This window comes from Megalops cyprinoides, chromosome 2, assembly GCF_013368585.1.
Source record: "Megalops cyprinoides isolate fMegCyp1 chromosome 2, fMegCyp1.pri, whole genome shotgun sequence".
NCBI lineage: Eukaryota > Metazoa > Chordata > Actinopteri > Elopiformes > Megalopidae > Megalops > Megalops cyprinoides.
Window position 1 is genome coordinate 43,635,369 of NC_050584.1, and position 19,603 is coordinate 43,654,971.

The 19,603-nt window shown below is 41.0% G+C and overlaps 1 protein-coding gene across 2 annotated transcripts; it reads right to left on the reverse strand.

Moving 5' to 3' along the window:
• Positions 1-662: 662 nt before the first annotated feature.
• si:ch73-61d6.3 (occludin) lies at positions 663-19,311 on the reverse strand. 2 transcript variants are annotated; one of them, XM_036521441.1, is made up of 8 exons: positions 19,144-19,311; positions 14,950-15,722; positions 13,766-13,927; positions 5,115-5,269; positions 4,555-4,776; positions 2,295-2,466; positions 1,819-1,860; positions 663-1,592 (listed from the first exon to the last, which is right to left on the reverse strand). In XM_036521441.1, the coding sequence occupies exons 2-8, from the start codon at positions 15,700-15,702 to the stop codon at positions 1,491-1,493; spliced, it is 1,608 nt and encodes a 535-aa protein (XP_036377334.1). In that variant the 5' UTR covers positions 15,703-15,722; positions 19,144-19,311; the 3' UTR covers positions 663-1,490. The 2 variants fall into 2 exon arrangements, with proteins under 2 accessions (XP_036377334.1, XP_036377335.1); XM_036521442.1 differs by lacking the exon at positions 19,144-19,311 and adding an exon at positions 19,023-19,126.
• Positions 19,312-19,603: the final 292 nt, after the last annotated feature.

Genomic DNA, 19,603 nt, shown 5'->3' on the forward strand with positions numbered 1-19,603 from the left:
ATATGGCATTTGGTGGATTACTAACCTATTGTAAAATAAACAAAAAGACAACAGACAAAACAAAACTGAAATATTAACCTATAAAGCTTTCAGCCACTTTTCTGGATAATTAAATTTAAAAGTGGGCTTGCATAGGATGTTGATTCATATAGCATTTATAGCATTTACAATAATGACTCCAAATCATAATATTTACAGTATGCTGAAACACTAATAAAAGCCATAGCAACAGACAGATATTGGTCACACAATGATAGAGGGTGTCCCTCATAGTTCTTGTTTTCAGGTTAAAAGCATCTTGCCATTTTCGGTTTGGAGCTGGCACTCCAAAAACAGTAGGCACAGTATGTAAATATTTCCCATCCAATAAAGTCAGCTTTCTGAATGTAGCAAAACTACAGATTTGCGTGGCATCAATGCTTTGGGAATATTTGCTCTGTGATTAGGCTAACCGAAACAACTTAGCTACAATATGTTATATTGTCATCTTCAGATAGCACTCAAAAATAGAATGAAAATTGGTTATAAAAAGCTTTTCCAATTCTAAATCCTGTGTCACAGCAAAATGTTGCTTAATCCCTTATTTTAACTGAAAATGATTATGTTAATATGACATTTAAACTCTCAATGGAAGGAACCAAAAGAGAAGCAGTTAGGTGCATGTTATCTGACATGTGGGACTACAGCAAAGCGTAGACAGCTTTGAAAGAATAATGTAAAAGCATTTACAATTCTGGTAAGAAATTTGCGGAGTTCTCTACCAAAAACAAATAAAGGCACATGGAGGTCCACTTAATAAGAAGCAAGAACAAAATTTGTAAACTCTGGTCTCTTATGTGCTGCAGTGTAGTACAGCAAGAGTTTGTCAGTAAAACTGGCAACTGAGACTTTAAGTCAACCACACACAATATTCTTCTTATTGTTGCCACCTTACATTAAGAGAACAAGTCCAAATGAATTTTCCATATCTGAAGCAAACAGTAAATGATAAAGCCCCAGAAGCACTTATCACTAGAAAGGACTTTCCATTTACCTTTTCCAGTCACACACATAGAGAACAAAGCCATGTACAACAAAACAGTAAGCGAGAGTATACCTGCCCAAACACCATAAACTGCATAGTGGAAAAATCAAGTGACGCTACATGCATGGAATAACCATCTGAGAGCCATTTCCAAACAGCTGTTTTGTCCCAGCAACTGCCCCATCAATGAAACACTTGTGGGTGCAGAGCAGTCTCAAGCTCAAAAGCATACCTGAAGCAAAAAGACTGAGGGTGGTGTAAGGAAGGTGCAGTGAGAGGAGACATTAGGGAACTGCACCAATTGTCACAGGTGTCCATTCCCCCAAAACCCTGTCACCCATCTGTGTGTGAGGTCAGACTGGGTGCGGCTCTGGCCTGGGGCAGCTTTGGTTTGAGGGTCCCATTGAGCCCACATGGGTCACTATGAGCTGAGCTTTGGGGGTTCTGTCTGTAGTGGGGGTCTGCTTTAAGAGTGTCCCTTGTCGTAGTTCTTTACCATGCGCTTGATGTGGAAGAGTTTATGTCTCAGCTCCTTGCACTGGAGCTTCTTGGTCTGATACTCTGGCGTCTGGAAAGATAAATAATTTTTAAAAATCAATCGTCAGAAAGCATAAAGAAGAGAATGAGGTGCTTGCACACTTGAACATGAAGAACTGGGATACAACATTCAGGGTAGACCCGCATCCTTAAGCAATCATAGCCCTATTCACTTCTCATTCCTTTTTGTTTTTCAAACGATTCATAGCTAAGTGGGCAGAGGTGGTTCTGTGTGGCACCAGTGAAGGTTCACTCACCCGCTTCAGGTCCTTCAGTCGGTTATATTCCTCTGCCACACCCTGAGAGACAAGAAGAGAGGGTAGGTCCTTCATTGTGCATATCCACAAAGTCTAAATTCAGTGGTCAGTAAGCGTGTTTACCATCCTCTGTGTCACGTAGGCATTTCCTTCAACAGTCGGAGTGAAGATGGCCTGTACCCACCATCACCCATCCTGTATTCCCCACCCTAACAGATGCTATACCGGCCTGTGCTAACATTAAACAGAACGCAATAAGCAAGCTTAAATGTAGGAACATTACTGTATCTGTTACAGGTATTTTTGCTGCAAATTGCATCTTACAATGCAGAGTGCCACTGCAGAGAGTCCAGACCAATATACAAACCACAAACAAGATGCTACAGGAAGATAGCTTGAACACACAAGTATATTTATTTATGTTGATCCCCAAATTACAGGAAATCCTGTATTCTGAGGACATCCCTGTGCCTAACCTGGTATTTGGCAGTGCCTTCGTCCAGCGTGTCCAGCTCCCGGCTGAGCTTGTTCATCTGGTCATGGATGTCATCCATTTCTGCACATAGGTGCTTGTACTCTTTCAGGTCAGAGTCAAATTCCCTCTTATACTCTTGGCGTTGTCCATCAGATGTGATTTCTGGGTACATGCTGGTGGAAAAAAATGTGAACGTAAAAGGCATTGCATTAATCCCTCTGTTGATTACATTGACTTTAATTCCTTACCCCCCCATATACATACATACACCCTTTCAAATCTTCTGCCTCAGTTTTTCAAAAAAGAAGTAAAAATGAAAAATTTTGAATGCCTTAGTTGCATAAGTCTGCGCACATATATATACATACACCCTTTCAAATGTTCTGTCTGCCTAAGTTTTTCAAAAAAGAAGTAAAAATGGAAAAATTTTGAATGCCTTAGTTGCATAGGTCTGCACACCCTTAAATTTCTCCCTGATGAGTTTCTTCTTGCCTGGCCATCCAACTTGGAGGTACAACCTGATGGCAAGGTCCTGTTGGTACCACATTAAATCCATTTCTTGATTATGGTTTTTACTGTGCTCCATGATATATGTCAGGCCACTCTCTTTACTATCTAACCCTCACCTGATCTGTACGTTTCAACGATTCAACACCAGAAATTTTTTGGTAGCTCCTTGTAGCTACCATGTACTAAGAAATAAGGAAACCTGCTGAGAAAACTGACAGGAGCAGCTGATTTTATCCTGACCTAATCAGAATCACTTAGGGCGTACTCACACTAGGCCGATTGCCTTGTACCGTGCCCGAGCACGATTGCCCCCCTCCCCCCCCCCACTCCCCCGCTGGCCTGCGCTCACATTGTGCTTAACATTCCAGGCCCGAGCCCGCTTACGTCATCACGATGCAAGCTTTTTGTGTTGAGGAAAAGTGCTCCCGCACAGCACAGTGGAGTTCATGGTTATACTTTGTGGCTTATTTGGAGTGGTTTTGGGCGCAGTGACAAACGAGCCTTTCACATGCCATATAGATTTATCGATTATGCAATGCAGCGATTTTCAGTTAATCATGCTCACATATAAGAAGATTTTTACGGAGGCAGCTGACGTTTCAGTCATTATGCTAAGGGACAGACCAATATTTCGTGTCAGATTTGTGTCAGATTACAGTAGCCTAATCACAATAATGTTAGCTAATGTTAACCAGTTAGGGCTACTACTTGTGTGTGTGCTACTGTCATCATTACAACAACAAATATCTTCTTCTACAAACATCTTCTTCTATTACTACTTGGACAGTACACTTTTCAATTCATTCGAGGATATTTGGGTTAATAATGGGTCTGGTTCTCACCTTATTGATAATCGATGCTAACTGGCTGGGGAGCTAACGTTAGCTATCTAACGATAGATTTGACAAACATAGCTAGTTAACTAACAGGCAATTATTCTACCTATCTGAACGATTATTGAAGGCTAGCTACTTAAACAGGTTGGCTGCTTCATTTGTGATACTCTGACTAAGCCCCTGACAACAGCAATGCTTACATCGCCACATAAAGTATGGTTAGTTTTATTTCGCTTGCTAGTAATCAAGCTAATGTGGGGGTCCACAGAGTTATTTTTAGGTATGGATCTGCAGAACTAACCAACCGGGCCTAGTGTGAGTACGCCCTTAAATTGTTCACAAGTGAAGTCATCTAGCTGTGGGCATGATGTGGATGGTGAATGGTAAGACCTGAGCACAACTATAACACCCATTGTAAAGGGTGTGTGTAAACATATGCAACAAAGGTGTTTTAGTTTTTGAATTAATGTTCAGAAATGTGATGCCTTTTCTTTTTACTTTGATGTTGAGGCTTACCATGTCTAAATATCTGATTTAATGGGTTTTCATTTCAGGCCTCAAGGAAATTTTTAAAGGAAATGTGATAGTGAGATAGTGATTAAGGAGATTTTTGTCATATGAAGAACAAATTGGTTTAAACAACAACAAGCACTGACAGACACAAGCATGGTTTTGAAAAGACATTCTCTCTGGAGCCCAGGAAGTGGAGAAAAGGAAGTAGAAGAAAATGCAGCTGCTTTTCTCACCACTGGCCTCCATTCCACAAACCTTTGACACACTCTGCTAATTAAGGCTAATTATAAAACCATGCAGACTAGTTGCTTCCAGACCAACATTATCTACACTAAAAGGAGTGATACATGATGAGAATAAGGCTCTCTCTTTGTAAGGCCTTGGTCTGGGTGTGGGTCTTACCTCTTCCACTGGTCCTCATCCAGTTCGGGGCCTGTTTCCGCTCCTGTGGTGTACTCCGTTTCATACTGCGACTCGTCCAGTTCAGGGTTCCGGCGCCGCCTTTTCCCCCTCCAGGCTGAGGGCCGCCGCACCCCCCCTGCTTCCTCTGAAGGGCTGGAGCTGGCCCCCCCACCCTGTGAGGGCTGAGCCTCAGAGGGGCGGCTGATGGACTGATCCGAGTAGCTGAGGAGAAATCACTGAAGAGTGAGCAGAACTGCACACGGCTTAGACACAGACCCCCCGCAGCCATCACTGCATCCAGCTTGATGCTACCAATTCGCTGTTACAATAATGATTCTCTGGAATACAGATTCTCTAAAGTGTGATCTATAAATCCCAACAGCAGCTTTACACTGAATATTGTTTACTATGATGTAGCTTCTAGGAATCTGAAGGCAGTGTGCATCTGTGTGTAGGACTACTGCACTGAATGATTACCAGTCTGGCTACAGTACAGCTGGCTTTGGTGACCTCAGACACAGAGCGAAGCGTGAGACAGTACCCATCCCCAGATCACTCACACTTGGCCATTGTAGGTCCCCCCGCTGAAGACGCTGTCAGCCTTCACAGGGTAGGAGATTACACTGTTTGCCGTGTTCAGAGGAGAGGCGACCTTCTCAGACAAGACCACCGTTGGAGCGTCCTGAACACTCCTCTCATCCTCAACATTGTTGACCTTGTTAATAACAATAAATAAAAAAATGAGTTGAAGTACTAGCCAGAAGGAAACATCTACTTCCTGACCTATTATGTAAGGCCTAACATCAACTTCCTTCTGGCAGCACAAAAGAACATGTTTTCTCCTGGTTACCCCCTGAGGTAGTGTGCTCTGTTGTAAAGAATGATCATTTCCAATCACACATGGACCAATGAGCGCCTCATTACTGAAAATGCAAAGTTGGGTTTAAATGACAGCCCAGCAACACTGTTCAAACAAGGCCAGATTCCTTCATTCACTAAGCTTGTTAACAACTATGAGTGAGTGAGCAGACCCAGAAGATCTGACTCCACAATCTCCTGGAGTGAGCAAACTGCCATCCTTATGCAGCGGGGAATTAGGCTAAATTTATGAGACTGGAAAGTGATTACTCTAAATTTGCCTGATTTCATGAAGCGTGCTAGTTCCTTTGCTGATTTATAAAAAACCACCCCTTGTCCCACCCGCAGGCACCTCCATTTGAAGGACACAGAAAGGCCAATTCCATCTCACATACAGCTTAGCCCAGTCTGGGTGGGCAGCGAAGTGTGAAATTGGACTATGTGGTTCTGAATGTGACTTGGATTACCCTTGTGGCTAACAGGTTCACCAGCACCCCACACATCCAGGCACTGTCAAAGGCAGTTCTTTAGGTACCTAACAAAAGTAAACCTGAGAAATCCCTTGCTCTCAGCAGAAAGTGGGGTTATCCCTAACCTTTCTGATACTGTTAATGAGTGTCAAGAGGAACTGAATTCTTCTTTGATTTGACCTTAATCCAAGGCTCACGTTATAAACTACAAGATGACTCACCCCCGGGAAAGAAAGCCCCTTTATCAGCATGTCTCTGTGCAGAGCCTGGTACAGTACTGTGTGAGTCATACCACACTGAGGAGATGAGGTTCTCCAACATAAAACAGTGGACTCCTACCAGCGCGTCACTGGCCTCTGCTTCACATGTGTCAGAAAGCCTGTGCTTCTTACCTTGCCTTGCTACTGTACCTACTGTACCTACTGAGCCAATTAGAAGGTCACTCAAGGGCAAAATGAACAAGAAAATCAGTACATGTAATTCACTCAATTATTTCCTGCCAGAACAGAGGGGTGAGGGGAAGGGCACAGTTGTAAAAGGGTGGAGAGATTGTCCCGAGAGGCACGTACACCAGTGCTGGCATATCAGACAGGTTTTCTCGGCAGATTACTCTTTAAGGAAGTAATGTGAATGTCATAAGGTGCATGAGGATATACGGCCACTGTGAGTCTTGCGACTTTCGTTCAAAACACTTGCCCAACCTTAAAAAGACTAATATAAAGACTAAAAAAACAGGAACGTCACACAACATCTTTAGTATCGAACTAAAAATCTGACAACTTGTTTTTCCTCAATTAGCCCTCCCTGAGCCGACACAGTGGGAAGCAAACACACCTTTTTACACTTTGATGTGTGATGAACAGATGAAAGAAGGGGGTTAGAATGCCATTATTTTCCAAACTCCTGTGCAACGCTGTGTGACACATTAAGCTGTGCAAAGCAAGCCTGCATTGTTAGCTGCGCTAAATCCATTTCAAAGCAGCATGAACTCTCAGGAAGCAAAACAGGCAGACTACAAGGAACAACAATCGGAGGGTGGAGTGAGTTCCCCTGCAGCTGTGGCAAAGCCACCTTTGAAGCGCGCGAGTCATCCAGGAATTCCAACAATGCCCTCTCTGCATGGAGCATCATGAGCACTGAGCTGTGAGCAGACTAAGTAAGCAGGGAAGGAATGTCTGAGGCCGTAGGACATGGGGCAGAGAGGCCAGGTTCCCACAGCTGAACCAAAATCCTCTCAGCGTTTTCACTCTCTGCATAGGAAGCCTCTCTTCCAGGCTGCGGAAGCTTAAATCTGTGAGCTGCATCCACACAATCATGAACACAGTTAAGGTACAGACCATATAATCCTAATTGTGCTTGTGTCAAAGGAGTAGACGTTGAGATAAAGTAACCATATTAACCGCTGTTATGACACATATTGTACACAAGCATTGTAACTCTACTGTCAAGGTGCATTCCATCAAAAGGTGATGTATATCGAGCTTCACTAATTGAATGATTAAGTGCTAGGGTTTGCAGTCAGTGCTGAGGTGAAACCAATGCAATTATTTACAATCCATTCTCCGAGGCAACCAAAGTCACTATGCGGTGATTAAAATCAATGCATTTGTATTTGCATTTCAGAAATGAGATGAAGCACATTCTTCAATGGTGCCTGAAGGTAATGGTTTCAACTTCATGCGCTCAACAAAGCTTGAGGCCCACCAAAATCTCACTCAGATAGTGTTGATCCATAATGGTTAGGTGTTATTTAACATGAAAGAGCAGAGGTATTCATGCAGCTAGAAATACATTTTGAATAGGCTGATTTTTTCCCACACAGGGCATCAAACATTCACTCACAGATGTCCTAAAATTCACAGCTTTGAAATTCTATTGCATGTGTAAAATGTATTTACAAATTACACATGAAAGGCTGATTCTGTTTGGAAATCATAGGGAAAAACAGAAAAAATGGTTGCACGGAGCTTTAGGTAGAAACTTGGTTATTCACTGAGCTCAGTTTTTCAAGTATCACTCCAGCTAAGAGCAGCATCCTGTATGAGAGATGAGCACCAGTGCTCATAGCAGGAACTCGTGCGCCTGTACTCCTGCAGTCTGTGCAGCAGATCAAATAAGAAATGCTGACTAGCAGAGAGCAGCATCAGCGAATGTGTCATCTCATTCGGTATTATCACCTTCACTACAAATACAAATATTCTCAAAATCACAATTAAACACATTTAAGCATTTATATAAACTTAAATTGTTAAATAAGTGAATGGCCCTGTTCTCTTTGGTATTGCAGAAGTGGGAAGATGGTTTAGGGTGAAAACCATATGATGAGCTTATTTGGTGGTCGGAAGGCCTGGCTTTCTGCTTTGACATACTGTGTCAGGGGACATACAGCTTAGTTCAGAACAGCTGGTTGCATGTATTCAGCTCTCCTGCCATTACAGCTGAGAGGCCTCACCCGGCATACTCTGTGACATCATCGGCTAGACAATACTGACTGCATTCATAGCAGCAAACCATCTGCCTAGATTGCAGGGTGTGTATGCATGCCTGTGTGTGCGTATGTATTTGTGCCAAAAGTGAAGCCTGCAGGGCGGGGCACAGCGCCTGGATCTAAGAGAGCAGTAATGAATGCAGTCACCATTCAATCAGTGCTGTGACTCAATGTGACTGAAACCACACACCAACTCAATCCCGTTAGGGCCTGCTGACAGACACATTAATTTAAACATTTGCACAAACATTGGACTGTGCTGACTCTCAGAGGTAATTACCTGAACAGAAGTATGTATTTGCTCATAGCCACATAATGAAAACATCATACTTATCAACTGAAGAAGTGACACAAACACAAAATAGCTTTTAGTGTAATTTTTTTTACTTTTTAAAAATATTTCCATGATTCAATGCCAGGATGTGCCTTTTTTCATGACAAGGTCTCAGCCATTACCCTAGTCTTCTTTAGTGCTAATAGGAAAGAATAATGGAAAATTGTGTAGTGATATGGAATATTTTATTGTTTTTAATCTAAATATGTTCATATCACACTTATTGGATAGGGGAGGGGTTTGTTACAAAATGTGCAAGTAAAGGATGATTCTGGAAAACATTCACTTCCTGTTGCCTTCATGTTGTGTGATACACTGAATTGAAAGCACTAGAAACTTGCTATCACCTGCCTAGTTAATGATCACTCAGGGTGAAACTGGGTGTTTCATAAACAAACACCTGCTATCAGCTGTCTAACTTCTCATATGATTGGTTGTTTTCAGGAGCCACTCACAAGCTTTTTCAGTCATGAATCAGGAGGTGCATTTTGAACTGAAGGCTGCTTTCAAGAGAATACCGGCAGTTATGTTAATGCAAGTACAGTCAATGTTCACTACATCTGGGCTCATTATTGCCAGTCCTTGAGGACTGTAATCCAGCACTGTAAAACAATCATGACACAATAAAACCTATCAGGAAAATATCATTTCAACTGCTTTGACAGGGAAAGCTAAATGCAGGTTACTGAAAATAATATGCCGTCGACAAGAGATTAATTGGTTTTTAACTACTGATCACAGTAGAAAGAATTGACCTGCCATTGACTTGTAGCAAAAACAAACAGGATCTGGACTGAAAGGGCAGTGTATTTGTGCATCTTCTGTTTTACAAGAGCTGTTTGACTAACATACTAGGTCTTGATCAGTTAATTTTTTAATGCAAAGAGCACCTCCGAGAGTGGTAGAGATATTGGAATTTTAACACGCCAAAGATAAAATCTACCTGCATTTGTGGGCTGGTGGGTGTTAATTTACAATTACCCATCACTTTCCTACACTGGGCAAAGTCCTAAGGAATGGGATGAAAACTGCATTGTGCTGTTGTCATTTTTGCTCACTGCACTGACATCAAATGACCAAAAACAACTTCATCAACAGCATTTTCCAACGGTGTTATATTTTTGCTCCACCAAAATTTGGCCCAAAGTATTGCAATATAACCTTAACCTTTCTTTTGACCTAAATATCAAGGAGGCAGAATATTCCTGTTGTTGTGGCCATAATGGGTCTACATTTGTCATTCTTTTCAAATAACACATAAAAAATTGGAACATTTTGACACAAAGCTGTTGAACTGAATGAGCCAACATGCAATATACATATCTATATCCCACTCACACTACATTATTTTGCATGGTATACCCTGTAAAGAGAGCATAACTTTATAAACTCTCAGTCTTATTTAGCACTGCGACTTTACCGGTAACTAAATATTTTACATTTACAAATACACACATCGGTGGTTATCTTTGGAACACTGTGGAATGTCTAACATAAACATAGCACATTTATTATTTATGAAATACATCATGTTAATGAATTAGCACAGTTGCAAATTTTCCATCCAAATATGTGCACTAAGTGAAAAACTTGTAATGTATTTAGGGCATTTAATTTTTCATAATTTAACTTTTTTTTTTTTTTACTATTAACCTCTTATTATCAAGCTTCTTTTGATAATAAAGACAATTATGAACAAACCATTAACATTAACATAACAATAACTGTTAAAGAAATCATAGTAATGATTCCATTTTTAGAAATGATTATAACAACTGTTAAAATAATGATTACAATTATTACACATAAATATAACATTGATGTCTAAGTATTTCTTTACTTAAGGCTCATCTTTTAAAACTTTTTAACATTGTGTATAATCCAGCTTGTTCCTATTATCATTGCTCTGCCTGTAAAGATGGTGCACAAAATTTTATGTTTTAATGTTGATGTCTTAATATCTCATTTGATACTGCATGAACTCATGACATTTTGGAATCTCACCATCTACCCATCTCAGATCATCCTTGTCTATTGTGAAAACACTTACGTTAGGGCAGAGTAAAGTAACAGAAACTTCACTATCATTAATACATGCATATTTGGGATTACTTCTTGCAGAAATCATTGCACCCCTCCCTTAGCCCAGGTGTGGTGCAGGCTTAGAACCCTGTGATCATGAAAATCATTTCCAACATTTTCATGCAGGGTGAGCACAGGATTTTGGCATGCCTACACCTAGTTTCAGAGAATTAAACTACTGCACTGTTATTGCATGCGACACTACATTGCACTGCATGGGCAAACTACTTTGTAAGAGCAGCAATAATGTACTAATTGCTTATATATTTCAGCTTCCTTAAGTGTTGAGTGCATTTAGTACAAGATCCATTAGAGTAACTCTGGCTTGTGACATGTTAGGCAATGTCACCATTAACCTGTATTTAAATGTTATGCGCTGGGCATTGAAAAGGGGAATGTCTAATTCTCCATGCACAAACCCTTCAGGCTGCAGGGCACCATTTCAGAAACATTCCCTTCCCTGGATTATAGCATGACCTACTAAACTGCCATCTTGGCTTGAAATCATGTGTGCAGACAGCACATGGATACTTCTGCTTTCACCCTGAACCTCATGAAAAAGTATATGACATGGTCTTTGAACTTTAACATAAAGTAGGTACAGCATTTTATGGAAGTAAAATGTCTACTATCTGTCCTTGGTCTACTTTCGAAAGAATTATTTGAAAGCAATTCAACTCAAGGCCAGTTATGCTTAATATGCCTATCCATTTTTCAACAAATCTGATTGTAGACTCAGGCTGGTGGCTAATCTTCACCTAATTCACAGAGTAATAACAAAATTGAACTTATAAATTTTGCATTTTCCAATGTTATAGGAGTCACAAGAAGCTTGAGGAAAATGTGCCTCACTAAAATTGGAAATTTAAATTGATGATATTTGTTTAAGGTAACATCCACATCAGTATCTGTGATCATCACACATACATTCAAGCTAGTAACAGAACTGATTTTGATGAAGGAAACAAAAGGCAAATGATGCTTGGGAACAGACTGAATTTTCCTTGGAGGAGAACCAAAATAATACAAAATACAAAACAATGTATCTGTAACTTTTTTATTCTATGTGTTGCAGTATGGAGTCTGATGCTAAGGAAAGCAGTGGAAACTTCACCATGCCTGACCCTTCCCCTACACTAGTGCAACACATACATAGTTTTTACACGGAACAAAGAAACTGCCTTATACTGGCATGTTCTCAATACCAATACAAAATCAAACGAGCAACACAATCCAGTTTCTTTTCACTAAAGCCCCCCTGGCCTCTAAGCAAGTTGCTACTAGCAATAAGCTCTCACAAAACCCCTCCCACCTGCCTTTTCCCTCCAACCTTCTCCCCATTCTACAAAAATGGTTCTTTCTTTACAGGCCACTGTGTATATGCCATGCTCCTGAGAGCATGTCTTCAGTAGGTTGTTTGAAGGTAGTGAATTTTGCAGATAGAAGAGATATCATAGCTAGCTAGTAATTTCTCAGCAGTTCACAGTGCACAAACCTGATTGTACAAACATAAAATCACATAAACTTCCCTCTACCCATTTCTCAATGGGCATTCCGAGCACATTAAAAGCAGCTAACTAGCTAGCTAATATAACTTTAGGATTTCCATAGTAACAGAGAGATCACAACAAATACATCTTCCTACCATTTCCTTGTCATTTATAGCAACAATAATGTCTGACGATGCTGGAAATGCTCAACAATGGCTAGTTGCCTTGTCTTTAGTATAAAAAGTTTGCAAATGATGGACATGCTTGCCAACAACACAGGCAGCTAGTTATTTTGCAGTTAGCTGACAGATTTATGATTTCTCTGTTATAGCAAGTAGCCATCTGACTATGTCAGGCAGCAAAATATGATAGACTCTGGGGATAACCGCAATTTTCTCTGCAACAGCAGACTTCTGCCACAAGGATGCTTCTGTGCTATTATCCCCCACATACAAAGGCATCTTTGGTAAGCATCTTCCTCAGGTTAGTGCCCTAACCAATGCTAGATACAGACATACTGGTGAATATTTATAAAACAGTCAGCACACCTAACATTGACACTATTTATGACTACTGAAACAGGTAGCTTTTAATGTTTTTAACTGAAAAATTCAGCTAAACAGCAACAATGTACACAATTTTAGCATCTGATGAGAACAGAGAAACACACCTAGCTTCCATTTACTTCAGCTTTGCAACAATTATTTAGCTATAGTAGATAGCTAGCCTGACAGCCTATCTGGGTCCCTAAGGATAGCAAGCAAAAACGGTTTTTCATCTATGCTTTGTCATCCAACTGTCTTATTCTTTTAAGTACTATTCAGAATTATTGATATAATGGCATATGGTGATTAAAAAAACACTGCAACAGAACCATTCCTGTACTAAAACTGTTTACACACTCTTATTGAAAGAAACCAGGCAATCCACTTATAATTTTTGGCGCAATGACAATATGCAACACGGCACTCAGTTGAGTGCATTGGTGCATAATACACTAAAAAAAGAAACTGAAAAACCAACCAAAGCAACACAGCTGAGAAATTGGGCACTGCCTAGGCTATACTGACTCTAAAGAATCGGGCCACATCCTGAAGAATGAAGGAGACACAAAAAATGAATGATATCCATCAAATTATCTATGACTGAGGTTGTGCTTTGTAACCTACACAGTGGCAGTTGTCACAGTCAATGGTCTGTGATGACATTTCCTCAGTTAAATAGGAGAAAAAATCCTGAACTGACGTGATTCTCACAAGCAGAGAGCAATGTAATTAAAGTTTCAAAATATAAATAAAGTGGGTTGCTATAAATATCAGTTTTTTGTGTTTTACTATGTTTTCCAAATGGATTGCAACTTCAGTAGCTAAGTGTCTAGAACACAAGGAACAGGAAAAAAATGCTTGGTTCTGTTTCCTGTGTTCAACTGCATTGTTGCAACCTCTCACCCCTGCTGGTACACAAGCCACTTTATCAACTATCCACTTACCCAGTCCTCCACATCTCTGCCTTCAGGGGCCCCTGTCAGTGGTTTGTCCCAGTAGATGTTGGGTTTCCCATATCGCCAGATCTTGCTGCGAGTTTTGTAGGAGTAGTAAGCAGCAACGATCAGGGCAATAACTACCAGAAAGCCACACACCATGGCTATACCCTGGAAAGGGATGATGTCACAGTAGTCAGTACAATTATCTCATCACCAGTAATGCCTTGTCCCCACCGGGCTGTCTGTAGCCTGACTTAGCTAGGCTAGAGAGACGCATCTGATCAGACAGGATAGGTACCCGTTTCCATTGTAAACTGGAGTTCATTTGAAATGGGCAGGGTTTCCATTATGTAGCTCCAAAGAGGTGGTTCTTTACTTACATTTTCTCCCACCTATTTACTGTTCATTCTTCACCGTGAAATTTATCTAATATGTTATATTATGATTTATATATTGGATGACTTCAAAGAGAGCTTTTAATCAAAAAGCGGAACAACAGGCAATTATGAACCACTGTGATTTTGCTCTGAAGACAGTGATGACTGATAATTACCTTAATTTTTGGTGGTAATGTTAAACAATCAATGTTAAACACTTTTTGTCAAAACTACACTAAGTAGTCAAATTGCCAAGTTCACTGTTAGCATTTTTGCAGTAATCTGATCAAGAAAGTACTGTATTGTGTTTCAGCTTATGTACTGTATATAACTGTTAGCTACTGTATTTAGACTATAAACCTGAATGACTGCATATAATGTCAAGTTTGTGTAGCTGTGTGAGGCTATTTGGGCAAACACTAACCTCGGTATTGTTATACATAATGGTTTTCTGATAATTATACATTATATAGCCTTCACCAAAGCATATATATGGGCTGTTGTGGGTTAACTACAGCAAACCAACTTGCAACAGAAATACACGGTTGATGTTAATTTGTACCTTTTTATCAGGTTTGAGTGACAATTAAGATGCTCACAATTTGCCAGCTAGTCTAGTCAGTCTGCAACCTGACCAGTGGAGACAAGGCATGATACATAGTTACTGCTTTAATACAATTAATATTAATTAACATTAAAGGTATTAAACAGGCACACATGTGCCATGCTTTCTCATACATTATCATTATTATCAATAACAGAAATCAAATCAAACTCATCTAAATCAGTATTAGTGATAAGCTGGCCCTTTACCTCTTGTGGGTCCACATAGCAGTAGTGGTAAAGGTATTGGTTATACATGGGTAGGCCTCCCATTCCCATTCCTCCACTGTTGTACAGGTTCTGGCACATCATCAGCATGGGGTTATAGTACATGCTCTGTGAGCTTTGGGCCATGGGATTGACGCCAATGATGTACACAATGTTGATGATGCCCTGCAAGAAGGCCATGATCACACTGACCACCAGGACCACCAGGTAGAACCTGCGGCTCCGCAAACTGCTGGTCTTGGAGAAACTGGCCACGAAGAAGCCCAGGGAGGCCAGGAAGTTGATGGCTGCCATGGCAATCATACTGGTCTTCGCAGAGTAGGGCGTTGGGTATGAGTTGTAGTAGCCTCCTCCATAGTAGCCAGAGCCGTAACCACTGCCCATCCCAATGCCACTGCCATATCCATACCCCCCCATCCCAACGCCGTAGCCCCCCATGCCCATTCCATAACCATACTGCATGTCCCAAACCAGTGTAGAGGCCACACAGGCAAAGATCCCAATGCACAGCACCACAATGAGACCCTCCATAGCCTTCACAATGCCAGGTGGAGAGAGCCACTTGTAGAAATGCTGGGGCTTCGCCTCCATGTAGAAGGAGCCAGGAGGGGGTGGATAAGGGTCAAACTCACTCCTAGGGGGATGGAAACTCCCAGGTGGGCCATAGCCATTAGAGGGAGGACTGTAGGGAGGGCTGTACATGGGCGGACTGTCATAGCGTTGTTTCTCAAACATGATTCAAGGGTTATGGAGACCTGAAAAACAAAATGGCGACCATTAAGACGTTTTCCTTTGGAGAAAGACCTTGGGAGCAAGGGTACAAGGAGATAGTGATTTATCAACAACACCTTGAAATGACGTCACCGTAACTTTACTTTATGTGGTGTGCTACATAGTTACATTCATGTTCATGCTCTTGCAATCAAATAGGGAAAATATAAACCTCAGTAAATGTGTCAGTCTCACTTTTTCTTACAGCCATCATGAATAATTTGCAAAGCAGGCAGCCTCATTCACAGGCACTCACAAAGGTATTATTTCATTATTGTATATTACTGCAGAAAGCAAGGTGATGCAAAGCAGCTGTTGTCCAGGACTCTGCTGTGATTCACGGGCAAAACCTGGATAGTTGAAAGCATTTTCTATTAAGCAGGACAAGGCAAGAAAACCACATATCATGATATGCTATCAGCAGTTGAGCTAATTCACAGATAACCTTGGATTCAAATTCTATGAACCATCAAAGAACAGAACAGCACAGAGATGTCAGTACCAGGAGGCAGGGCCAGCAAACACAGAGCTGTTGTTCTTTCCTACTAGCCAGGCTGTGGGAGTCACCCTCAATCTCTCACACTGCACCAGCACACTTTCTTCTAAAAAATAAAATCTACTGTATGCCAAAGACTTCATTTCTCATTGTAAATAAGCTATGGAGAACAATGTAACAATACCCATTATTCTAAAATGTGATTTACTGAAAGAATGGTAGGTGGCACTTACAATAAATAAATATTACGGATTTTATTTACTTTCCTTTTAAAGAAAATGTACAATTGGAGACAGAACAATATAGGAAAAATGTATGCACATGCACACAACTGTAAGTGCACCTGAGGGACCACTTCCCTTTGTGTGCTACTTCTTATTAGAAAATATGTCTAATGAAGTTTTAAGATTGCTTCATGCTTCCGGTCTATTCTCCCTTGATGTCAAATTACAATTATCAGGAAGTTTACAGTATTTGATAACAAACACACAAAATATTTATTTTCAGGGGCCTTTTTATGGAACAAACTTTCTCCTTGCATAGAATCTCACCCCACCTTTGAAGATTAAAGCAGACCAAGAGAGTCCTGCCATGAATAAGTGTCCTCTATCTCAGCCAGTCACACCATCTCCTACCACGGGAATTCTCTACCCCCCTTAAATCACCTCTATTGCACCCCCTCCCCCCCTCCCCCACCTCTACTTCTTGTCTTTGTTTTAGAAGCACGAGGGAAAAGTCAAGGCTGCAAGTAGCAAATGTGGTGTTGCCATGGTATCCACAAAAAAAAGCAGAAAAAAGCCAACAAGTGCTCTTCTGTGTGCTGACTCTTCAGAGGGAAAGCTATGGTTGTCCTGGAGGATCAGGTGTCTGCTGGGGATTCCACTGCTGTATATCAACATTCTACTCTGTGATGTCCCACAGTGTGTCAGAGAAAAGACCCTGCCACACCTCCTTAGCTCCAGTATTCAAAACTGTATTGTATTTTTGTGAGTCTTGACAGGAATTGAAAAATGAATCAAATTTTTTTGTCTTCCTATACAGGAAAAGCCTATGTTTCTCAACCCTCGCCCTGGTGGATCACGGTGTATACTGTGTGACTAAGTCACACATATGACCAAACATGAGTTTTGAAACATCTTTATTTTCATATTGTAGCAGCATAAACAGACCTCTAACTAAAAAAAAAAAATCTTGCACAGTGACATTTCTTCTACAACAACAGTCAAGAGATGTCAATTCCAAAACAGCAGTAAAGTAATTAATCCTGCTTTAATGAGCCCAGTTGGAACTAAAACCAGCGTACACAGTGGTTCATCAGCACCATGTCAAGCGCTGTTCTCTCGTGTGCGTATAGTGCTTGACTGTTACGTCTAGGCAACAACACCTCCAAGCACAGCACAGCTCCTACTGTTCCAGCCTGCTCCTAAACAACAAAAATCAGAGGACAGAGGCAGCTGCGAATCAGCAGTGTCAAAGATCGCACACCCACAATTCATTACAATGCCGTCGGTCACCACAAACTCAATCATCTCTTGTTGATCAGTGTGCTCCAACTCTCAGTCGCATGCCTTTCATCAGTCCACTGTGACTCACCCCCGTGGGCCTCAGTAATTCAGACAAGCATGAGAGGCCAGCAGAGGCCACCCCGACATGCTTTGTTTCTATGCCAGCACTCCCCACTGCACCCACTCCTCTCCCCACTCACCCAGGTGCCATGTGTGGAGTCCATACAATGTTTATGACCTCCACAGCATCATGTATACATACAATACACTTGTTCAGAAGTGTGTGTCTATCGCTCATTACTGTACGGTGTCTGGTGTTATCTGAAGCAGTAGCTGGCCACACCTGTCCCTCCCTCTCTCATGAGCTGCAGAATAAATAATTCAACTGTAAAACTGCACTGACTCACGATTCTGAGGCTACATTAAGTATTCATACTGCAGCAGCTCCAAAGCAGTCCATCAAGGCTTACCTGTGCACAACTCTTGAAGCTCACATCCACTACCCTCATTCACATCACTGAAATCAGGCAATTTAGTAGTCCCGTGAATTATTTTTTGATAGATTTCATGAAACATTGCAGTTCAAACTGTAAACACTCAAGTCATGTTGGGAATGAACACCAGCAACAAAGAAATGTTCAGGGTTACAAACAACATTAAAATCTGTCAATGACAGTTTGGTTTGTAAAGACAATAATAATGCAACAAAAAGGGTTCACTTCAAACTATATGATCATTATTATTTTACTGTGAAAGGTTCAATTATTCATATTATAAGAACCTGCCACAAACAAATATTGCTAGCAGTGAGTTTTCAGTAGCAAAGGTGTCACGTAATGCAGGGCAAATCGTGGACAATTTTTTCAGGTTTGTAATAACACCGTGGATCAATTTTTCACACCACTAGTACGTGTACACATGCACTCCCACCTTATTATCATGATAGCGTTATTGTAACTGTATCCTCATTTCAGTAAAAGGCAACGTCCTGTTTTAATCGTTTAAACATATATTGCCCTAAATGAGAAAAAAACACACTGTCGAGAACACACCGTCCTTGAAATATGGTGCTAGCTACCGTAGTAGCTATCTAATAAACGTTGTAAAACATTTTCTAACGTCTTAAAACATTCAGTATTCAACGCCACAATTTAAAACTGCCATCAACTGTATCCTGTAGCTCCTTTACTAACAGCAGTTACAGGTGGGTACCGATTTAGCTAGTAGTATTTGTGGTGTAACGGTGTGGCAGCGTTACAAATAAACACCACATTCCCACTTACCTGTGAATCGTAGCTAGATTAAATATAAACTCTGCCTTGCCAAAACTAACTTTCCGAGCTTCCTACATCTGGATTATAATCGTTCACGGTTTAACATCTAATCGATGTACTGCATACGGACCTTGAGTTTTCAAGAAGTCGAAAGAACAGGTTTCTTCCCCTCTCTTGACCCACTTGTTTCGCTGCTGTCGCACTCCGTGCCTCTGTGGTTGCTTTGTGACCACGCAGAACGGGCACGGCGCACACCGTCGTTAACTCGGCTAATGACTTACCAGCGAGTAATAAAGTTCACTTGTCGTGACTCTGTTAGGGATTACTTTCTTGTGCCTGAAACTCAGCCTACTGGCGAAGTGGGTGTGATTGCACGTCAAGACGGGAGAAATAGTCATTTAGTTATTTATTTTATTTAGGTAGTTATCTTCGACTTAATTTCCTCAGTCCTGTATTTTACGTCCATTACAGCACAACGGCAACTGTTTGTTCGCGGGTCATATGTGGAAATAAATTTGTATAAGGTAAATGACCTAGACTACTGAGTTAGATCTATTGCATATACAGTTCTGAGAATCACGTACCTTGGG

What these genes read in the sequence shown, in the direction of transcription:
- si:ch73-61d6.3 (XM_036521441.1), bottom strand. Translation starts at nt 15,702, where the DNA reads ATGTTTGAGAAACAACGCTATGACAGTCCGCCCATGTACAGCCCTCCC. An exon ending in GCAGAGATGTGGAGGACTGG is followed by an intron (nt 5,270 to 13,765) that starts GTAAGTGGATAG and finishes GTTATTAACAAG; the next exon opens with GTCAACAATGTTGAGGATGA. An exon ending in GACTGAAGGACCTGAAGCGG is followed by an intron (nt 1,593 to 1,818) that starts GTGAGTGAACCT and finishes TTATCTTTCCAG; the next exon opens with ACGCCAGAGTATCAGACCAA.